This window comes from Cupressus sempervirens, chromosome 10 (genome assembly GCF_028749045.1).
Source record: "Cupressus sempervirens isolate cs-2001-9-10 chromosome 10, ASM2874904v1, whole genome shotgun sequence".
NCBI lineage: Eukaryota > Viridiplantae > Streptophyta > Pinopsida > Cupressales > Cupressaceae > Cupressus > Cupressus sempervirens.
This window is the reverse complement of record NC_143127.1, coordinates 131,808,368-131,833,493: the sequence shown is the minus strand read 5'-3', so window position 1 is coordinate 131,833,493 and position 25,126 is coordinate 131,808,368. Positions and strand designations below refer to the sequence as shown.

Below are 25,126 nucleotides of genomic sequence, written 5' to 3'. Positions count from 1 at the left end.
TTGCTCTCTCCTTGTTAACTGCTGGAATGGTAATGGTTCTTTATGGTCATTACCCAGTCTTTTACATGATGTAGTAGGGTCCATTGATATACTTGTCATCACTAAGACCCAAGAGAGTCCTATGCGTCCTCTTTTGGGGTTTACAGGTTACCAATGGTTATTTGTTTGTAGAGAAGAGGTTCGTGCTTCTGGTGGGGTTTGTGGATTTGGTGGTGTTGCCTGTTTGATTAGAGATTCTATTTTTAGTTGTACTTCTATTGTCCACTCTGACGCATTTGCTAGGTTCATGTGGGTCCGTATTGACTGTAAGTGTCATTGACAGAGAGATTTCTTTATCGCTGTTTGCTATTTCTCGCCAGCTTCCTCCCATTATGCTACTCATGGTACCGAGAAAGGAGACCCTTATGTTGACCTTAGTGAGAGTGTCTCTCAGTTTGCTGCTTTAGGTGACATCATCATTCTCGGTGATTTCAATGCGAGGACTAGAGAACTCTAGACTCTTGATTGATGCTTTGATTCCATCTACTCCATTGAGATTGATTTGACTACTTCGGGGTTTCAGCATATTTCTGAGGATGTTCTTGGACTGATTTCCTGCTATGGACATCATTTTTTGCAGCTGTCTGAGTCCTCTGGACTGGTGATCTTGAACGGTCTTTCCTGCTTTCCTAGTTCAAAGCTCTTTACTTGCTGGCTTCATTGTGGGGGTGCTAGTGTGGTTGATTATGCCCTCACTTCTCCCTCCTTCATCTCCTTCATCCACAGCTTTACCATCTTGCATCTTGTGGATCATGTTCTCCTTCGTATCCATTTTTGTCTTTCTCCGAAAGCATCGCCTCCTCTTCAGTCACCTCATCTCGTCCCTTCTACTGCTTGTTCCCTTGCTCATTTCTGTTTCATCGACGGTGACAGTGAGCTCTTCTCCTTTCATATTTTGAGACTCCTTAATCTTGCGTTTTTTGCCGATTCTTGTGAGGCCTCCTCCATGTTTGATTTTCTTGCAAGGACTATGTAATAACCCTCCTCCAATTTGCTCTCAAAAATGTTGATGAAAGCTCAAATAAATTCATCAAACAATTCACATGCAAGGGACGTATGACTGATATAGTATTTAAGCTGGCTTTAAATGACTCTTTCTTCAATTTGCATCAATGAGAATCTTGTGCTAGAAGACTCCAAATGGACTACACAATGTCCTAATATGAGTGTGCTACTAATTTTGACAATATTCAGTGCATATATATGATCTAAGCATGAGAAATGAACACCTACAGCCGACTGACATTTTTACAAACAGTTGGTGTGCAAACTAACTAGCTGATAAATAATGATATTGAATAGCTTAAATGATACCAGCAACTATTATCTTCTTAATTTGCAATGAAATTTCTAATACAATGCTCATGAAATATGGCCAAAACTTTTGGCATTTACATGGATTACAAAATGATAATGCTGGTATAATGCACACTTACCGCCGAAACTTATAACACCTTAAAAAACAATACTGATAAAGGAACTTGGTTGTAGATGGCTGTAATAATTTTCTTCAATGCTGCCCCTTCTGCTTTGCTTTTTCGAACTGCTTTCTTGGCCTGCTTTTTCGGCCTACTTTTTCGGTTCCGCTTTTTCAGCCTGCTTTTTCGGCCTGCTTTTTCAGTTCCGTTTTTTCAGATTGCTTTTTCGTATCTGCTTTTTCAGACTGCTACCCTGTTGAATCTCAAGACCATATCTTTCAATGGCATCAAGATTTCCAGCTTGAAGGGATTTCGTCCTTCAAACTATTGAGACATAATCTCCAGAAAATTTTCCAATTTCTTTGATATTTCTAAGCATACTTAAAAGAAGCTCTTCTATTTCTTTTATAGTGTTCTCACAAGAGCTCCATCCTTCGTTTTCTCAATGTGGGATAAAACATAACTCCTTTTATGTAACTTATGTCTCCAATGTGTTATAAAATAAAGGGGACTCTTTCTAATTTAAATATTTCCCACAAACTATAGTCTATGCATTAATAAAGTTAAATATTTAAATTTAACTTTATAAAATAGCTTTATCAATGCATAACAAATCTTATCAGTGATAAACAAGTCTTCTTGTCGATTTTAAACAATTACCATCGACATACCGCTGCCCCTGGATGTCCGACCATGTCCAAGATGACTTACTATAAATAGTAAGTATGCCCATAGTTGCCTCAAAACCCCTCAGAAAGACTTGCAACTAAAACTATCTAGGCCAAATGGCCTCTAAGTCCCTTTAATGTCCTGGTTAGCCTACGGGACCGTGGGGAAATAGGCTAATGACAACATCATGCTATGAATGCTAAAAAGGGGACATTACAGACTATTTGGAAGTCCGCCATCCTTTCCATACCTCATTGTCCTTCACTCTCCCTCCGTAGCAAATGCTGTAATACATGCCGTATGAACCAATGGGTCGATGTTGATTGCAAAGCTTTTCATTGCTCAGTATGCTTTGCTTTTGAGGCTCACTCCCTTGATTATGCTTACCTTTTGTTGTCTTACCTTCGTTTTCTTCGCCGCAAGAAATGATCCTTTACTATTTCCCAATGTAAATCCCTTTGCTTCACATTCATCTGTAATCCCAAGCTTTTTTGGTGCACTCTTTTCCCCCTGTTATGCCTCTCCATCTTCCATCCTTGACTTTCACTCTCTAACCACTCACACCATGGCTCTTTATGACATTCCTAGGCAGCCTTCTATTCATCCCATTCTACCTTCTTTTTGTCACCTGTTCACCCCCTCTCACATTTACGAAGGCATTAGATCCATGAGATGCAGTAGAGCGGTGGATGATGAGGGGTTCCAGGCTGAACTCTTCAAGTTTGGTGCCTCCATTCTGGGCCCCTATCTCTCTATACTATTTAATAAGGTGATTTGTACTGGGTTTTTGATTTCTTGGTCTAGGCATTTGATTTATCTAATCCATAAGACCAGTCTTGCATCTGATCCTAGGAATTATAGGACTATTATGATTAGACACACATTTGCCAAACTATATGCTACAACACTCAATGCTATGTTATCTAGAGAGCTTGACAGGAAGGGTTGTAGAGCTAGAGGTTAGGCTGGTTTCCGGGATGACTACCAGACTATGGATCACATGTTCACTTTACGAACTATTATCAAGGAGGCTAGACACAGATTAGAGAAAGTTTACTTTTGCTTCGTTGATTTTCATAAGGCTTTTGATTTTGTTCCTAGGATGGCTTTATTTCAGAGGCTTCAGGAGAATGGGATTTCAGAGATGTTACTAATGGCTATCATGAGATTACACGAAACTGTTGTGGGGAGATTCAGGACTTTTGTTGGTTTCTCAGTCTCGATCCATAGCACCATTGGGGTTAAACAAGGCTGCCCTCTCTCTCCCACTTTGTTTGATTTGTATATTGATGAGCTTGAGAACTTCCTTTCTGAGTCTTCGCTTTCAGGTGATGGTTGCTACTTACACTAGGTTTTGATCTCCATTCTTCTTTTCGCGGATGGTGTGGTTTTTCTTGCTTCTTCTCGAGAGAGTTCACAAAGGCTTTTGGATGGTTTGGCTTCCTTTTGTGTTCAGAGACAACTAGCGGTTAGCCTGAGTACGACACGGGTTATGATCTTTAATTGCCTTAAGACTTCTCATCTTCATTTTTTTCTTAGGGACAAGAGATTGAGATCACTTCTTCTTATATGTATTTGGGAGTCAAGTTTTCTAGGCCTCACTTTAGTATGAGACTGGTGATACAGTCCAGAGTTTGCAAGGGTATGGGTTCTCTTGCTATGCTTGAGAAATAGTGCTGTAGACACCATTTTCAGGATACCTCGTCCAAGTTATCCCTCTTGGACTTCCTTGTTTGGCCAACTGTTATTTATGGCTTAGTTTTTTGGGGGCCTTCTCTCCTTAGTTCTGATTGGGTCTCGATCGAGCAAGTTCAGACATTACTTTTACAGTGCATCATTAGATGTCACAGATTCACTCCTCACAGTATCATTCTTGCCGAGTTTGTTGCTCATCCCTTCATTCTTGCTGCTATATTTGATTTGGTTTGGTTCCTTCATCGTCTGCGTGCTTTTGCGGATTCGGTTGGTGAGCGTGATAGATATTCCTACCTGGCATATTGCTCTTATGTTGCTATTGCACGTTCCGATACTAGCTCTCATGCTCGTTGCTGGTATGCACAGGCATCTTCTTTGTTGAGCTTGATTGGGATTGATATTGATCATCTCCCTCCTTATTAGTTCTCATTAAGTGCCCCTGCTCATCTCCTCCCATCTAGAAAAGAGTTAAATTAGCATGTCAGACTTGATATTTATAGACAATATATTATTACTACCTAGACCAACCGTTATGGTGGCTTACGTTCGAGGATGGCCTTCTATGCGGAGCACTTTCTGGAGATTAGTGATGGGATTATTGTCCGTCCTAGTTACCTTTCTCGACAGTGGAGTCATGCCCTTCGTATCTCTCTGGGGTCTTTCAGAGTTGGTTCTCACCGTCTTCATGCTCAGACAGACCATCATATTGACAGAGGAGAACAGATCTATAAGCTATGTACTTTAGCTAAGGTCGAGACAGAGACTCATTTTATTTTCGGATGCCCTATCTTTTTTGAGATCAAAGGGAGATTTTATTGTTTGTTCCAAGATTTCTTTTCTCTTTCAGCTTTCTTCAGTTATTGTGACTAGCGGTGTCTAGCGCTCTATTTTCAGGAAGCCACTCTGCTCTGTGATAGTACTCTTCCGTCACTACTTCCTCACCAACATAGCTTTGATTAACCTATTACTGCCTTTTCTGCACCCTTATCTCCTTTACGGGGTGTGAAAAGGTCGGCTTGTTCTACCAGTTTTGCTGGTCGTTCTAGATCTGTCAGGTCTCGTAGTGGTTTCTTACATCAATGACACTCCTCTACGTGTTCACAGAGACAGTTCAAGGCTCCTGTCCGCGTGACTGATTTCTTTTGCCAAGGACTCCTAGTCTTTACCTTGTCCTCTCTTTTCTTGTTTCTTGTTACTTCTTGTTGTTCGCTTTTCTCGGACACCGTTTGGTGCTGCTGCTATTGTCAGCCGTATAGTTGTAAACTCTCAGTCCCGTAGACCTTTTGTGGTCTTTTGTTGGACATTAATAATCTTATCTTTTACATCCAGAAATATTTTCCTGGTTTGGGTGATGTTGTTTGGGAACAAAAAAAACCCTGTGACAAGACAGATAAGTGAATACATTACTCAATTAGGAGGAAATCTTGAGAATGTCATGGATGCTTATTTTGAGGAATTCAAGCAAAGAATGAAGATGAGGATGAGAATACCTGAAGAATTGGTCATAAGGTATTACAATGACATGTTTTCTTGTAGATACAGATAATACATTTGTGTAGGCAGTAAAGCTGAGGAAGGCTTGGTTACAAAGTTTTGATTATGAAATTGATAGTGACTTAGTGAGTGCAAATAGTGTTGCATTATTGAAAGAAGAAATAGACACTGAGGTTGAATCTTTTCAAAGATATGAGCTAAGGCTAGAATAAATGTGAATATCAAGATAGCTTCTAACGAGAAGAAAAACAAAAGAATGATTGAAGACCTAGAAGAAAAACTAGGCACCCAAGGCGAGGGAAAGGAACCATTACAGATTAAACAAAGTCTTGGAGAGGATGAAGAAAAAGATGGTAGTATTGAGGAAGAGGAAGAAGGAGACAAGGGTAAAGCCCTAGTTGTTGTCACTCCACTGAATAAGAAGGCTAAATGTACTAACAAGAAGCCAATAGTGACATCCCTCTCTCCTCCACCACCAAATAAGCCGAGAACTAGGGCAGCTGCTAGTCCAAGCAGATTGCAAAACATATAGCAGTAGAGGCTACTGAGCCCAGTGCATCTAAACCAAGGAGAAGGAGATGGGTTAGAGGACCACCTAAAGGGAAAGCAAAGTCTATTGATGAGGTATGTGCAGGTCTAAGAAGATCTTCAGGTTTATCCAACTTTAGATTTGTAAACTATGATACATTGGATAATATTGACAAAACCAAATTTGAGGAGGCTATGGTAGACATGATTACAAATCATAAGCTAGCTCCTAGTGAAATTGAGAAGAAGATACCCAAGGATGTATATGATAGAGTGGAAAGAAGATGGCAGTAAGGAGAAGAAGAGGAGAAAAAGATAAGGACTGACACTTTAGTCATAGTTATGCTTGATCTGTCCCAAGATCAACAAGAAACATTTTTGGCAAAGTATAGGAACAAATTTGTTCCTAAGTATAGAATGTTTTTGATTTTACAAACTAAAATGGAAGTTGTAGCACAACAGGATGAATTGCTTTGGAAAAGCATTTTTGGGCTATCAACCAAGGGAGCAGATATAGAGAAAGGAATTGAGACTGTGACCATCGAAGATGATTGCAGTAGTGGAGAAAGTTCAGGTGTGTCGAGTTCGCAAGGTAGCATGTCACCAGTATATGCCAACACCCCTAACACTTTAGAGGCCGAGCAATCAAGGCTCACAGGTAAAGAGGTAGGAACTAAGGTAAAAGACACAAGGTATAGATAGTCAAACCATTTCAGCACCTTATATTGAAGAAATAAAGAGATAAGTAGAATTCAACTGAGTGCAACTATTGTTGTCTCGAGCACTGATATCCCAATATGACGAAGTGATGAAACTCCCTCAACAACTCCTAAAGCAATGCTGAGTAGCAACACTCCTTTGCCTAGAAGAGGAAAAGCAATAAAGGACACGTCACTCGATATTGAAGTCAGTCTAGATGAAATAATTGAGATGCCACAATTAGATTTGGTGAATCTCATCTTGGAGTAAACAATTTTGTTACAAGAGAATTTGGCGAAAAAGAAAAGGCAAGAAGAGTTAAGAAAAGAGCATAAACAAAAGCAAGTACTATATGATGTTAAAAACATTTTTGTTGATGCTTTTGATATTTAAAATTTTGATGATGAGGCCCCAATTAATACCCGACTTGTAAATATTGTTGAACAAATAAATGCTGGTAAAATAGAATCCAATGAGAAATTAATGGATTGGTCAGCAAGAAGATTTGAGAATAAGGTTGTGGATAAAGTTTCCATAACAATTGCTGAGTAGAAAGTTCAATTGCAAGAACGTGTACAAGTTATGAAAAAACTTATACAAAAAGTACACCATTTGTACAACATTTTGTCAGATGTGCCAAGATTCACCAATGATATTCAGGCACAAATATACTAGATTCATGTTGAGATGAAGAGATCCAACAATATTATTTCACAGTCAACAGGATCTAGCATTGACCATTACAATAAGTTACTGAATGCTCAAGGCACATTGGCTACACTTTAGATAGTTGATAGCAATGTGAGATCTAAATTGATCTCTATTCAAGCAATGTTGATACCTCACTTAGAGGTTGTGCAAATGGAGATGCAATCAACCCAGGATCTTATCAAAGAAGATCACAATCTATCAGTGGCTGATAGCTTAATTGACTTAGCTACAAGATTACAGTTGCAGAATCACATTTTGGAAACTACAAGAACCACATGGGATCATTTACTAACCATGATTACCCAAGCTCATCAAACATTCATTGATAAGTATGGTTTGCTTCCACCTATTCTAGCCTAGCAGCCGTGACATAAGTGTTCAAAAACAAGGGGGAAATGGATTTGTTAAAGGGGAAATGAATTTGTTGTTGTAAAGCAGAGTATGTGAATGTGGTTATAGTATTCATTTTACATTGTTTATTCATTATTCATAAGTCATAAGACTTAGGGGGAGAGCTCATTATTAGATTGCATTTGTAACGATGTAAATATGACAAAGTGTTTTTTCCACTAATGTCAAAGGGAAAGATTGTTGGCATCTCTAACTGTTGTTTTCTATTAGTGTTAAACACTTAGTCATTTACAAGTTAGAGTCAGACAGTCATCATTGCAACCAAGCTACTCTATATAGGTCGAGTCATGTAGATAAGTACATATGTACCGAGCTCTATAGGAGTCGAGTAAGTGTATGGTCACCGAGTATTTTCTGTACAAGCCAAGCTCAACACCTACCAAGCAATTCAAAGCATACAAGTGCCAAGTTACATAGTACGTGCTGAGCACAATATAGATCGAGCAATAGTAATGCTGAGTATCAGAAAACAGTAATGCCAAGAACTAGAAAACAGTAAAGGCCGAGCAATGCAGAGTATACATAAAAGTCAAATTTGGTACAGATTTTGTGGTAAATCGTTTTCAAGCCGACATGGAAGGAACAATTAATATATGTAGAGGTTGTTATAGAGATTTTTATGCGTTTATGACATGGATCACAGATCCCAATGTTTTGTGATCAACGATTTAGATGAAGAGGCAAAATATGGAAGTATCTAGAAAGCTCTTTATGAAATTCTTTAAATGGAGAAGATTAACCTAGATGGTGTGGCGATGAAGGGATGAAAGGAAAAGATAGTGTATGCGAACAAGGTGAAATATGTGAATGCTAAAGTAAAAGATTGAGATTAGATTAGAAGTCAATGGAAGTGTTCTATTATCTCTTGACAGAGCAAGTGACCCATTCAGAGCAGTGAAGGGAAAGAAAAGGTTTATCAAATCAGAAGAGAGGATCGGTTTACATGGAGAAGACTCAAAATCAGCTTATGGAGGATATGAAGAGTCAGGTATTGAATCAGTTTTAATCAACTTGAATCAGGGTAAATCTCTTAATAGGGTGGTCTTAATAGATCTTTGTGAATCTCCTAATAGAGTCCTTACTTTATTATAAGTGTTAAATCCTCTAACAAGGTGAGACTTAGCAGTCTCGAATGCTTTTAACAAGGGAAACCCCTCATAGGGTAGATCATATATTATGATTAAATATTGTAACCCTAATAGGTTAACTTTATTACTTCAGTAGTGAAGATTTGTGGGTGTCATCCCCACCCCAATTTTACCTTCACTTTGGAGGGTTTCTAGGTAACAAATATTGTGTTATGCGTTTATTTTCATGCATGTGATAAATCAGATTTACATGTTACAACAAGTTTATTATTACAAGTTTTATATGCACAAGCTAATTGGTGAATGTGTGAATAAATGGTTGAAAAGTAAAAGCGCTTAAAGATTCTGATTCAACCCCCCTTTCAGTATCTTGCTATCCTGTTTATACTTCGATCAATCAACAGTTTGGTCATTGCAGTCTCATTTCAAACCATGATCACAACTTAACAATCATCCAAAATTGATTACCAAATCATTGATCCATCATGGGATCGCATAGGATGGAAAATTTCCATTTCAAATATGTTAAGTTACTGGTCCTGATACTGAGTGAGATTTGGGTTTGAGGATTTGATTAATGAGTTTAGTCAAAAATTATTTGAGAAGGCAAAGCTTTAGACTCATAGTAGAAATTTTGAAAGTCATAGTGTGCAAGAAGAGGAAAACGTTTCTGCTTATTTGCTGCAAGTAGATAAAATTGGTAACTCTATTAAAGATTTATCAGATAAGATTGAGGAGTCCACTGTAGCTTAGAAAAACTTAAGATGCAAAGGTTTTAGCAATTGAAAATATGAAGGAACTTGATAAGTTGACTGGTGATGAGCTTCATAGCATTGTGAAAGCATATGAGATGAGGACAAACTCTGATTATTCATGGGAAACGAAGGCCTTCAAAGTTTAGATGAAAGGAAAAGACAAGGAGTGAGTATGTATTGAAAGTTTTGATGAAGAGTCTGATTTTGAACAGAAAAATTTCATGAGCAAATTGAAGAAAGGTTCGGGTAAATATAAAGGCAGATTGCCTTTCAAGTGCTTTAATTGTGGTAAGATGAGACATTTTGCAGCTAAATTTCCATATGCAAAAGTGAGGATAGTAACTATCAAAGGAATCCTATATCCAACAAGAAGAAATATAAGGGAAAGGAGAAGTTCCAGAAATTCAAAAATAGTCTCTATTCTAAGGAAGAAAGTAGTTCATTTGATGATAGTGATGAAGGGCCTTCAAGTGAAGAAATATTGTTCGTGGTCATAGAAGAAGTACATGATGAAAATCAAGAACATGAAGATCATATTGATGAATAAAAAGGAGTACGTTTTGAAGAGGAGCTAATAGGTACTCTAAATGAAATCAAGAAACTTGGAAAGAAAAATCAGAATTTGTAGTTGTTGCAATAAGAAGGGCATGAGATGAATATCAAGACATATCAAGCTCTTGGCAAAGGAGAAAAACTAATTGTTGATTTGAATGTTCAAGTTGAAGCAAAGAAAATAGAAGAAGAAATTAGGAATTAGAAACCAGCTTAAGCTCAAAGAGAAATGTGAAAGACTTGAAGCTGAGATTGTTTCACTTTGAAAGATGAATTTCTGACATAGTGGAACCATCAGAAGATAAATAAATAAAATTCATATCCTTGGACAAGCTTTTTGTCTTATAAAAATTGGCTTTTGATAAGTAACTCTTTCGCTTCTTCGAGGAACTACAATGTTAGATGTTACGAATTAATAGCTTTGGCCACACTACAAAAGTTTGTATACGTGGTAAGGCAGATTTCTTTTAGTGAAACAATAAGGTAGAAAAATAGGACAAAGAAAAGGAGGTTGCTAAGTTTTAGAGGAAGGAGAGAAGTTTTAGTGGAATCCTTGATTTGCAAGCAACCCTTCAAGCACAAAATGAAAAAGACAAATGGTATATTGACAGTGGCTCTTCTCGGTATATGACTGAAGACAGACGAGGAGAGAGTATTTTTAGTGGAATCCTTGATTTGCAAACAACCTTTAAGGCATAAAATGAAAAAGAAAAATGGCATATTGACAGTGGTTTTTCTAGGTACATTACTTGAGATAGGGGCAAGTTTCTCACTCTCAAAAGAACTAATGTAGGTATGGTAAGATTTGGTGATTATGCATCTGCAAAAGTCAAAGGTAAAGGTACACTTATGTTAGATGATGGTGAGACCAAAGTGGAGAATGTTTATATGTAAAAGGTTTCAAACAGTCTCTCAAGTTTGAGTCAAAAGTGTGATCAAGGATACACTTCAGTTTTAAAATATAGATTGTTGTGAAATTAACAAAAATGGTTAACATATTGCTGATGCACGTAGGGCTCTGAACAATCTTTGCATTCTTACTGATATCAAAAGTGAAAAGTTGGGAGTGATTTCACTGCAAACTTCATTAACCCAGGGGGAGTTCTCATTGTCATATTCTTTCAGCCCCATTTCAATTATGCCGGATGAATTGATCATTGATCTCAAAGGGGGAGTAGTGAGCTGAGGGGAAAATTATTATTGAACAGTTTTTCTTTTGCTTTTAGATGTATTTTCCATCAATGACAAAGTGGGAGACTGCCAAGCGTTCTTTCCTTTCAAGAACAAAATGTTCTCAATAACAAAAGGCTTATGTAAAGCATGGTCAATTTTTGAGTACTTGTCTTCATTGCTATCTTGGAGATCTGTTAAATTGCTAAAGAACACTAGCAATGTTGACAAGGTCAAGTCCTACACCAATGAAGAACATTTGACAAAAAAGTTTTGTAGCATCTTCTTTATCCTCTAGATATGATTTGTAATCATTGTGGTTGTCTTCCTTAACTTGCCATTTATATTTGTTTGAATATTTCTGATATCTTTTTAAGAAATTTGGTTTGTGCGTCCTATTTTGTATGTGTAAGGACACAGATGGTGGCTTTGGAGTTAGGGCATCATACAAGTTGATTGCATATACTAGCACTTGAGAGTGTCTTCAATTACAATCCAACATTTGTACCAAGAGAAGTTTGTCGTTCTTCTACGAATATAGGAGGTTTAAATACCAAATCTTCAAATGATCTCCTACTTTAGGCACTTCTGCAGATATATTTGATAATGTAACATAAGATATGGTATATTTTGGATATAGTTTGAAAAGCAACATTGTAAATACTCTCAACTCTATGTGCTTATGTGACATACAAGAGCTAAAAAAAATTGTCCACATGATCAGTGAATTCTTGATGGGCACCTTGTTAATGATGTTCAAAGTTTCATTGAGATGGACAATATTTCCAACAAGGGCAATAATAATCCATGGTAGCAGCAGTGTGGAACTCTTCACCCATTAAATGAGAGCATTATTGTTAATTATCCACTAGCCTTGGCAGGTGTTGAGTTTCTAGGCTTTCAACCCCTTGCTCTTACAGCATTTTTTCTCAACTTAGTATGTTTGTTGACATGTTCTTCTTTACACCATCATGATCATTAATACAATCATCTTTATTGATCATACAACATAGAGGATCATATGTAATAATATACTTAAACAATATGTTTCCTTTGGAAGCTGATCATTTCACCATTGGTTTCCTCTTTATACACTTCTTTTCTTTTCTACATATTTGAATGAGTCATAATTGTGAGAAAGAGTTGACCTAACTCTAATGTAGGGATGATGAGCATATTCTTCATGGAGCTATTTATTGCAAGAGTAGCCTATACAATATCGAAGTGTATATAGTTGGACGCAGCTAAGCTCAAGATAAAATGCGACATTGACCAAAATTCAAAAACTTGAAAGCACAACAGATTTTGCTGTAATTTTCAGCAGTTTTTCTTCATGATCTGCATATTTTGTGATTGAAAACAACAAAAAAATTGAGAAAAAATCATTGTGTTTTCCTGAATCTTGAAAAATAAAGTTTGACTATTTTTTGTCTTTGGTGCAATTTGTCTTGAGTTTAGCCAGCGCCTATATAGTTAGCAATGCAATGCATAGAAACACTATGTCTGTGTTTGTGTTTATTTCAATTCAATTGAGTTTTACAAGTAAGTCTTTGTGTTTAATTGAAAGTTTCATGCATTCACAAGGCATTATAAATCTTCGGATACATTGGATAGTAAAAGAATGTCTAACATCCCTATAGCCTTCGCTGAATTCAAAAATACATACCTTAATTTTTGTTTGGAACAAGCGTTAACCATCATAGTAAACATTATATATTGTTTAGATTAGATTAGTTTTGGTTTACAAGGAACTTCCTCTTCAGATTTGAAAAGTGACTTTGCCATACATATATTCCTCAAATGTTGAATTTTGATGCATTTATGTATATTTTGCAAATGCAGGATGGTAGTGTTGTTGCATTTTTGTACATCGTGCCATTGCAATGGGGACCCTTTCCTTTCACTAAATGAATCAAGTGTTTTTTATTATGATAATAGATAAACGTCTATTACTAGTTAATGGTAATCTATTTGTAATCTATTGTAAATATTGGAATGTTTCTAATATTTAGTTAGCTGTAGTTATATATTAGCTTTTTTAGCTTCTTTTAGCTAGAATAGAATATTTCTATTCTTTATGATAGTTTCCTAAGGAAACATCGCTTTATTCTTTTGTATATATAGACCTTTCGGTCTCTGTTAATAACAAGCAAGTATTTTACCAATTACTTTCGTAATATGGTATCAGAGCCAATACTTCAATTTTTTTTGAAAAATTTATAATTTCTTTTGAAATTATTTGCTAAGACTTTTTGAAATTATTTCTGAGATTTTTCTCTAAAGCCCATCTATGGTTTCCATTTTTTTTGAGAAATCTTTCATAACCCCTAGGTTTGAGCTAGGGTTTTTCTGCAATTGCCATTCATCTTCCAATGAATTTTTTATTTTGCTGGTACTAGATCTGCGCCTAATCACTGCATTTTTCTGCAAATATGCCATTCTTTTTGGGTTTATTGCAGCCAGGGCCGTTTTTGCTCGAAACCCTAATTTTCTTTCCCGGATTCAAATTTTTTTTTATAGATTCTTGACGGGTTTTTTGAAAGCTCAACTAGATTGTCCATTTTTCTAGGTACCTCGATTTTCGAGCCAGCGGATACAAAAAACAATAACATATTCTTAATGAGTTTTTCGAGCTCTCTTCTGGATCATCCTTCAAATTTTTTGGGTATTCTTTTTTTTGCCTCGAAGAACGTGCCTTCACAGATTTTATCATTTTTCAATGAAAAGCGTTCCATGGCATCTCTGAGAAACATTCTTCTTGAGCACAACTCCAAATTCAATGGTAGAAATTATGGCACTTGGAAGTAGCAGATGATAGCAATTTTTGAATAGTAGACTATTGATCAAATTGTTTTGGGTGTTACAAAGCGTTTGACTGCTCCTGGTACTGATTAGGATATTTGGGATTTGAATAATTGAGAGGCGGTGATGCTTCTCAAATTATCCATGGCTGATGATCAACTCTCAGATTCCATTCAGTAAGACAGCTGCCGAGATATGGACACATGTCAAAGGTCTTCATGAGACTTATAACAAAAGTAGAGCTTTCTTTTTGAAAAACACTCTGTTTTCTATTATCATGGATGAGCAAATTTCGTTCCAGGCACACTTGAATAGGATTCAGGAAATCCGTGATCAGTTGCTTGCCATCGGTGGCAAGATGGAGGAAGAGGACATTATGGTTATCAGTCTTTGGAGTTTACCAAAGTCCTATGAGCGTTTTATCGAGACTTTCAACATTACGTCTTCTGGTGTTGATATGAAGTTCACTGATCTTTGCACACCTTTGCTTCAACAAGATTGGTGGAAATAACAGTTCAATAGTAGTTCTGTTTACTGCATAGGTTAATTAAGAATTGTACATAGATAATGAACATGAACACGAACAACAGAACTCCTTAGATTATTCGCATATGCCAGAACATTACATTATGCTTGATAAGATGAATGATGAATGATGATTTACAATGATCCCAGATGGGATATAAATACTATTTGCCGAACCTTCCCAAAGGAGTCCGTCGGCCACAAACATTATGTCCGTTACAAACTATTTACCCGTCAGCTACTGAATACAGAAACACCGACGACAATCACCCCGTCGGCTACAGAAACACCGACGACAATCATCCCGTCGGCTATAGAAACACCGACGACAGTCATCCCGTCGGCTACAGAAACACCGATGACAATCACTCTGTTGGCTACAGAAACACCGACGACAATCCAGTCGGCTGCAAAAACACCGACAATCACTCCGTTGGCTACAGAAACATTGACGACAATCTAGGCGGTTGATACAGTTTCTATCAACAACATCATCCCCTCAAAAAGAAAAAGTCGTCTCCGGACGACAGTTACAAAATATCTGAGATAAATTAACAAACAAAATACATTAACAGAGTGACTACAACAAAAAATCTGCTTTTGTCACATCACCTTCCACATTCATCCCGTTACATCTGTAGCCTCTGCTAACACAATATTGTCTCCTCAAGCTAACCTTGATAGCCACCCGTGCTGCTTTCTCTACTTCCAACACTGCGTCCACTGAGCTAAGTGTCGTTGTACTGCCTTCTAGATGACCCACTCCTCCTGAGCTCTCTATGCATCCACCAAGACAGCCTCTCGGCCAACACCTACTCCTAGTGCCTATGGTACACAAACACTCCATGCCTGCAGCAGCTTCAAGTCTTCTCAACTGGTCACACTTCACCATTGATATCCACAACGACTAGGGGTCCAGGGGGCAACGCACCCAACAAGGTCGAGGGGCAGTGCCCTTGTGGGGTCCTGGGGCTCGCAATACAGGGCGGGGTCGAGGCCTAGCACCCCTCGCCGCCAAGACCAAATTAGCACTCCGAAACCCACACAAAACTGCATGGAACACACTGTTTCTGTCATTTTCTGCCGATTCCACACTCTTTCTGGCAACCACTAATGCTTCCCCTTTCCTTTGGCATCATCTGCTACTCATTCCGAATTGCCCCAATCGGTCGTCTTTTTTTTTTTTTTGCTCCTCCACTTCTCATGTAGCTACTAGGCTTTACACACACCTCTTTCCTCCTCCTGTATTCCAATACTCCTACACCTTCAACTAAAAATTTTCAGTCCTCCACACACCTTTCTCACTCTTGACACTTCGAATCTCCAGCTCAAACACGCACTCCCAAGCTTGCAGAGCAACTCCCGCAGGCACTTGTCTGCGGGAGTTGCTCCGCAAGCACGGTGCCAAATGTTTACCGTACGAGTAAAATAAATGAACGCATATAGACAATGGAACATTACATTATGCTTCCTAAGATGAATCCTCTACAATGATCCCAGATGGGGTATAAATACTATCTGCCAAACCTTTCCGAAGGAGTCCGTCGGCCACAAACATTATGTCTGCTACAAACTATTTGCCGACGACGTCGGCTACAGAATACTAAAACACCGACGACAATCACTCTGTCGGCTACAGAAACATCGACAATAATCACCCCTGATATTCATATCACAATTTGACTAGCTGTGGAAATTATCTCCTACTTATCAATTGATGAGCTTAAGGGGCTTTCTAATGAATGGTTCATAAGGCACAACACTTGGTGAAGGTTTTGCAAATGGGGTTGCAAGCTTTGGGTTTAACTATGGAGGAAACTCTGTAGTTAAGCGCGCTCAGGCTGGAGTAGTACTGGGATGGGTGACCTCCCGGGAAGTCCCGGTGCTTCACCCCTGTGAGCATCACCTAGATCCAATGAGTGCTAAGTGTTCCATTTATTCTCATGAGAGATGGATTCATGTTGAATCACTACTCATGAAACATGGGTCATTGAGTTTAACTCAAAAATCACACAGTTAAATCTTGATATTCATATCACAATTTGACTAGCTGTGGAAATTATCTCCTACTTATCGACAATCACCCCGTCGGCTACACAATATTTACCGACGACATGTTCCAGCTCCACCTCCATAGAGCAAGCCTCTGCTGCTAAATTCTTTCAGAAGGATAAAGGCAAGTTTCAGTAGTTGTCTCAGCAAAAGTCTTTTGCTCCAGCTTGAGACGACTCCCAAAAGAACATTTAATACAACTATTGCTACAAGTTTAGTCACATGAAGGTTGAATGTCGAAAACGTTAGCCATCGAATCTAAACAATTAGGTTCATAGCCCAAAGTGAACAATGTAGAGCACACTGAGTAGACATAATCTGCCTTTTACACCTTCATGGCTTAAAGACTTGTAGATCATGTGAAGTAGTTTGTTTTGTACATTGATTCAGGTGCCTCCCATCATTGCACTCACAGCAGAGATTGGTTTATTGACTACCAACCTTATTCAGATTCTATTATTTTTGGTTGTGTAGAAGAGTACACTGTTGTCGGCAAAGGCAACATTCAAATATAGTCTGCTGGGAGAAATTTCATTTTCGTTGATGTGTACTATGTTCCAAGGATGGAACTAAATCTACTCTCAGTCAATTAGTTGCGAGATTCTCCATAGTTGGAAACTTGAATGTCACCTTCAGTTCACATTAGTGTACCATCATTGATAGGGCGACTCAATCTTCTTTTGCAATGGGTCTTGAGGATCATGGTCTTTTCTGACTCACTAATTCTGGTGATTCTCAAGACTTAGCTATGGCTGCTCAACAGTCTTCTCTTAGCACACTTTGGCATCAACAATATGAGCACTTAAATCTGCATTATCTCTCATAGATTGCTTAGGAATAGCTTGTCCTTGGATTGCCAGAGATTCAAACTAAACAACTTGGAGTTTGTGATGCATGCCAGTCTGGGAAGCAACATCGCACACCTTTCACAAGAGACGATTCATAGCACGCTTCTTAGGTACTTAAGCTTGTTCATGCTGATATTTGCGGCTCTATGGCCACTCCTTTTGTTCTTGTGTCTAGGTATTTTTTGTTGTTTGTTGATGATTTTAGTAGAAAAAATGTATGTGTATTTTCTTAAAAAGAAATTAGATGCATTTCCTGTATTTCAGAAGTTTAAATCTTTAGTTGAAAAAGAGTCTAGGAAAGCTATTATTATTCTTAGATCAGACAATGGGGGGAATTTCATTCTAATGATTTCTCTACCTTCTTGGATACTCATGGCATCAAATGCCAGTTAACCATGCCCCACACACGACAATAGAGCAGTATAGTTGAATGCTGGAACAAAACAATCACTGAGATGACTTGATCCATGCTCGAGTGTAGATATGTTCTGAAAAAGTTCTGGGCAGAAGTCGTCAACAATGCAGTTTATCTTTTGAATCGGTCACCCATAGTGGTGGTCAAAGGTAATAATCCGGAAGAGGCCTGGTCAGGTCGCAAGCCCAGAATCAGTCACTTGAAGGTTTTTGGCTCCCTTGCTTTTGTTTGGATCCTTGATGCGTCACGCACTAAGTTGGATGCTAAGAGTCAGAAACTCATGCTTGCTGGATATAATAGTCTTCACAAAGCCTACCGCTTGATCAATGTTGAGACATCTCGTCTTATCTATAGTCATGATGTAGTCTTTGATGAGCAACCAGGACCTTTCATGCCTGTTTCTCCTATTCCTGATCCAACAAACCAGCATATGAAGGCTCATGATTTGGGAGTTAGGCTTCCATTAGGTCAACCTGATGGGAGGGCTCTAGTAGCTCCTGTAGCTCTAGTTATGCTAGTGATCCCTGTACAAACATCTCCAGTTTATCCTACAGGATCACCTCAATTTGTAGATGCTTCCCTTGAGTTTGATCCAGATTCTTCTACTGAGGAACTTGATCACCAAGCATCTCTTGATATTAATGTTGCTCATTCTCCTCTCTGGCCTAAGTGGTGGGCTAAGACACTTGCTGATATTCGTGATGATGAGCTCATTGATGGGAGAACTGTTTGGAAAAAGAGAAAACCTAAAGAGTCTGTTAAATTTTCTCTCATGGCTAAAATTCATAGTGTGTTTGAATCTCAAACATATTCCGAGGCTAAAGGAATTCAGGAGTGGGAATAAGCCATGACATCTGAACACTAGAGCCTGTTGACGAATAACACCTGGGTCCTTTCTGATCTTCCACCAGGGAAGAAACCCATTGGCTGCAAATGGGTTTAAAAAATCAAATACAAAATAGACAATACTTTGGACAAGTACAAAGCTCATTTAGTTGTGAAGAGCTTTTCTCAGCATTAGGGCATATTGGTTATGAGGAGACTTTTGCTCCTATGTCAAAGATGAGCACAATCAAATTAGTCCTAGCCATGGCAACACAGTTTGGTTGGAAGGTCCTTCAGATGGACTTCAAGAGAGTTTCCTAAATGGTGATCTCCATGAAGAGGTCTACATGATGCAGCCTTCTAGTTTCAAGGTTGCTGGTAAAGACCATCAGGTTCTCAGATTGGTAATAACTCTCAATGGCTTGAAGCAAGCCCCTCGGGCATGGCACATAAAAATTGATAACTACCTTAGTGATGAAGGCTTCAAGAGGAGTTCTTTGGACTCAAATTTGTACATCAAGACTACTGACAGTGACATCATCCTTCTGGTTATTTATGTGGATGATTTGATCATTACTGGTAGTTCGACATCTTTGATTCAGGGAATCAAACAAAATTTATGCTAGTATTTTGAGATGACTGACCTTGGGCTCATGCATTATTGCCTAGGTGTTGAAGTTTGGCAACAGTCTTTTAGTATACTCATCTCTTAGTCCAAATATGCCAGGGCTTTGTTAAACAAATTCCGTATGCAAGATTGCAAGCTTGCATCTACACCCATGGAGAAAGGTTTCAAGTTATCATCCAAGTTTGATTCTCGTTTCGTTGATGATACTACATATAGGCAACTAGTAGGCAGCCTCATCTACCTCTCTACTACTAGGCTTGATATCAGCTACATCTCATGCTTTATGATAGGTCCTAAGGCTGATCATTGGATGGCAGCTAAGCGCGTGCTTCATTATGTGAAGGGCACTTCATATTATGGGCTTCTTTATTCTCGAAGATCTAATCCTAAACTTAATGGGATCACAGATTCAGATTGGGTAGGCTCTGTTGACGATATAAAGTCAACTTCTGGATATGTGTTCATTTTGGGATTCGGTGTCATCACATGGACCAGTAAGAAGCAATAGGCAATTTCTTTCTCCTCTATAGAGGCCGAATATAGAGGGACTGTTAAGACAGGATGTGAAGTTGTTTGGCTTTGTCGAATGCTTGGGATATGCAAATGTCACTAACAGGATTGACTACTTTGTTTGTTGATAACGAAGGCGTTATCAAGTTGGCTTGAAATCCTTTCTTCCATGAACGAACCTAGCATGTGGATGTTCACTGTCACTACATATGACAACTGGTTGAAGACAAGACAATAGATTTGCAATATGTTCTTATGAAAGATCAAACTGCAGACGTTCTCACCAAGCCTCTTGGTCTTGATAAGTTTGTCAAATTCAAAGGACAACTTGGTGTTGTTGATAGATTAACCATTAAGAGAGGGTATTACGATAATAGATAAACGTCTATTATTAGTTAAAGGTAATCTATTGTAAATATTATAGAATGTTTCTAATATTTAGTTCGTTGTAGTTATCTGTTAGCTTTTTTAGCTTTCTTTAGCTAGAGTAGAATATTTCTATTCTTTATAATAGTTTCCTTGAGAAACATTGCTTTATTTTTTTGTATATATAGACCTCTCGGTCTCTGTTAGTAACAAGCATTTTACCAATTACTTCCGTAATATTTTTGCAATCAGTATTGTCTCATGACCCTTGAAATATATTGGCAATTTACATTAATAATATGTTATAATATATATAATAAAATAATATTGTATTATAATAATATATAAAATGATTCTTAATATTAATGTAAGTAATAATAATAAATTTAATTTAATTTATTAATTTACATTTCCATAAATAATAGTGTATATTAGCATATTGGCTTATTTTATGCATTGTAGTAATTAGGATATTTTGAAAAGGCATTAACACACGATTCATTCAGGGATGTTCCTTTTGTTGAAAAGGGCAAGGATCACTTTTAATACTTAGAATCATAGTTCCAAGAATCACGGCGATTCATGCGATTCACGCGATTTGGCGATTCGATTCAAGCCAAACGATTTTTTGTGAATCGGTGAATTGAATCAGCAATAAAGGGTTTATGAAATAAGTTACTCACTAAATTTCAAGGGTTTTTTAAATTTTCCGATTCATGGCCGATTCGATTCCGATTCATGGCCGATTCACGATTTGATTCGGCCTTGCCGATTCCGATCCGATTCCGATTCTTGTTACTTTGCTTAGAATTATTTTTGCCAGTATTGCATTGAACAGTGGATGAGCAACATTTTTCGGGTGAGAGTCAATTTTACCAGCATGAAACAATTTTTTCGGTATACCATTTCCGAGTTTTCTCGGAGGAAAAACATGTCAAGTAATGCCAATTGTAAGCAGGGCCTTATTGTTCAGTTAGTACTAAAGTTGTAAGTAAACATTTTATAGCAAAAGGAAGAGGATAATTAAGGGTTTAACTTTAAACGGCATTAGGATATCTTAATGGTTTTAATTTTTAAATCATGTCATATAAGCAATAAATAGAAAATACTTTCAAGACGCTGTTCAGAACTCAATATGTCTAATGCAAAACTGTCAAATGGTCTGTTCTTGATTATTCTTTAGATTCTGCTGCTTGAAAAATTATAAATTCCAACACAAACCACAAAGCTGCTTTACAAGAAGACTATTACGAGAAACTGCATAAATAAATGGTGGAAGCCAGATGTTTAATCAAACATGATTTATTTATTTTGTGAAATTCCAGTTTCTTTAAGATTTTTTAAACTTTACATTAATCTTTTATTTATTTATTTGTATTTGAATTTCAATCCTCAATTTTATATATTATTTGTAATGGACTTTCCTCAACCATTCAAAATCTGAAAAGACATCCCCCTTATATCTCTTCTGGCCTCTGCCATCCACATCCTGTCACCCCTGGAAGCGAGAGAAACATTGACTTGTTTTGCTAAGTAAAGATTCAAAATTAGTGATGACTGAAGACACCAGTTTTAGATTTACCTTACTTGAGATGTGCCTTGTAAGATTGTGAATGGACTGATATACTTCACTTTTTCAGATTCAAGTTCCATGGCTCATCTGCAGAAACTCTCCCTCAAGCTTTGGGGATTCCTTCTGAAGATTTGCCTTCAACATAAATAAAGAAAGTAATTCACATTGATTTGTCTAAATTGGACCCTACAGGGACCTGATCAATTTAAGAATGTTGCCAAAGTTGCACTGGTTTGGTCCCTTCCTTTCCATTGTAAGTATGATTTTCTATGGATGACAGCAGTCGTATCTTCTTTTGTTTGACTTTCATATGTGGCTGAATATTCAGTGGGTCATGAATTGAATTTTTTTAATGTGTATAGTGTCTGTCTTTTGCATCTCTTTTCTAATGGAATGCTGTGTATGCCTCGGGCCATGAACATCTTGCAACTAAATATGAGTACATTTAACTAATAATTATGTACAGTGTATACAAACAAACATCTGAGTGGGAAAGAAGACATTCCAATTCCCATGTGACTATTGTCTAGTGTGCAATCTCATTATAGTGCATAAAACCATGAATCAAGGTTTCCCTGTAATTCAAAAGGCATATACTTATAACAATGCCTACCCTAGAAGTTTGTAATAAAGATCATGCCTGCAAATGATAAAATTTGTGATTAAATATGTTTAAAATTTTATATATTATATTGAAATAATTAAAATATTAATTTAATGGATAATTTAAGTTTTTTAGTATTCATCATAAGATCTATATGTTAAAAAATTTATATCAAATAAAAATACATTATAATTTATAAATTTAATTTGATATTTTAAAAATATTTATTTATTAGAATAAAAACAAACAAGTAATATTGTTTTTGTGTGCGTGCGTGTGTGTGTGTATAAACTTTAAGGGCATTGAATTTAAAATTTAAACATTTAGTGGATGATCCATTTCCATGAGAGGGAGATAGTGACTCAGACGATTCGGAGTCTGGATATTTGACAGCTAGAATGAGGCTTAATTTCATAGGTTGTGCCTGTAGCCTATTATATTTTGATGTTTGAGACATTTTGATTTGGATATTTATATTGATAGACCATTTGATCTTTGAGACTAGCCTTATAATGCTGTTAAACTGATTTATATTGCTGCTATTATCATTCATGTTGTTATACTACTGTTGGAACACATGAATCGGTGATTATTTGTGCGCACACACTCTTTGGTTCATGTCCCTGGAAACATGTCCCCTGCTGCCCTGCATACGTCCCTAAAACTGTGGAACATAGCTGCATTATCAATTGTAAAAAGTGGCACTTCATTAGTTAAGACTGAAGCGGACAGAGGATTAGTTGTTCAGTCAATCAAAAGGTGGCAACCCACAATAATATCTCTTTATGACTTATTAAAGGGAGATTGATAATCATTCCATCATCATCAAACATTTCTTAATGTAATTCCATATCCAGTTTTGGATTGCTCAAGTTTGAGGAGCAGCTGTCTTGGCTTGGACATATGATTACAAGTGTCATAAAACAGTAACAATGCCATAATATTTTGCTATTGTAATCAGACATATCAGGTAGGACATAACACAGGTTGGAAGGCCTTTTCGGACCATAACAAGTTCATCTTTGCATATTAATAAAGCCATACTAGACACAACAGTCAATAGTGATCAATGAATTAGTAGTATTTCACTATTTCACAAGAATATCAGATTAGCGATCAGGTTGATAAAAGGAAATCAATTGCTTAATTATATGTAGTGTCAACAGGAACAGCATTACCCTTATATTACAAATTCATAGATCAAATATGGATCAGTTTATCTCATTCATATGGAAGATGTGTGGAAGATATTATTCAGTTGAGTATATATTCAATCAATATATTGATATCAATATGATCTCTTAATCTTGCATAGTCTACAAAGAGTATAAGGCTTAAAATCAGATTCTATCACATTCAATGATCAAAGAAATCATCATCATTATACAAGTCTTTTGTCAACATATTTCTTGCATAAATTTAAGGTAATCAACTTTGTATTTGCAAAGGTTTAATAGAAAGAAATCACTTGCAATTGAAGCTATAAGTAAATATTCTTAAAATCTTAAGAGGTTAAATAAGGGGACATTACAAGTGGCATGAGAGCAAGCTTTTTTTCTGACATGTGAAAGTTAATAAGTGAAAAGGAACTCAGTACATATTACCTAAAGAAATCCAGGCAAAACACTAAGGACAAGTAGAAAAAAGGGACTATTATGGGTGAAGGAGGAGAATTTAGCAACAGGATGGAATAATGCCTACAATAACAAAAAGATACCTAATAGAGGATGACTCGATTACTTGAAATGTTAAAATTATATTAGTCAAAGTTACCACAAGTCATAATAATAATAATGGAAACAACAAAGGGAGTAAAGGACATTATCATAAAGTCTTAATCATAGGCTACTTACTTAAAGTTCTAGACTTAGGATACTAACTTTCACCCCAATTATTGAGCAACAAGAAGAGATTGAACCCATTTTGGTAGAACTTCAAGATCAACTAGGCAATATAGGATCAACAGAGGCCTACAACTTGAAATGTCATTAAAAGTTTACATGAACATAGAATGAAGTACATGCCTAGAAGGAGGAATTGTAACAACCACTTCTATGAAAAAAGAAAGGTTGATAAACTTGACATACCTGATTTTGATGAGCCAAGAAAACCACAACTTGTGCATGGGAGCAAAGATGGATACCTATTTTCAACTCAACCCGATGTTAGAGGAAGAAGACCATCAAATATGTCGCCTTACACCTAGATGGGGTAGATGAATGGTAGTACCATGGCATAAACACCATGGGCCATGCATGAATTACTTCCTGTGTAGAATTTGCAAAACAATTGATTTCTCAATATTAGTAGTGCAGAAGTCCAGCGAATCCAGATTGCCAAAACCCACTCCCGGGTGAACATATGCCTTAAAAAGGCCAAGATAATTGCTCAACCATTCGTGACCATTATCCATTGTGATCCTTCTCCAACGTAGGAGAAAGTGGAAACACGTTTCCATCTTCGACCAGGCCATACAATTATAATATAATATTTTACTACAACAAAATAAATATAATGAATAATATAAATTTTGTAATATATATTTTATAATGATACAATGATCCAATATAATTATAAATAATGATATTATGACAAATAAAGTATATTTGAAATATAGAAAAGTTATATTAATTAAATACTATAATATAACCAATATTATACATATATCAAAAGTTATATATTCATTGGTTGTTTTATACCATATAAAATATTAAAGATAAATAATGATTATTACATTTTAACAATAAAT

The 25,126-nt window shown here is 36.9% G+C and overlaps 1 protein-coding gene across 4 annotated transcripts in view; it reads left to right on the top strand.

The window, feature by feature from the left end:
• Window positions 1–22,221, top strand: part of LOC149532964 (uncharacterized) — a 224,985-nt gene extending 202,764 nt beyond the window's left edge. For all 4 annotated transcript variants that reach the window (XM_089804558.1, XM_089804559.1, XM_089804561.1 and 1 more), the window contains one exon: window positions 21,841–22,221. In XM_089804558.1, coding sequence (XP_089660684.1) covers window positions 21,841–21,919 — 79 coding nt within the window. In that variant the 3' untranslated portion in view covers window positions 21,920–22,221. The remainder of the gene's footprint in view (window positions 1–21,840) is intronic.
• Window positions 22,222–25,126: the final 2,905 nt, after the last annotated feature.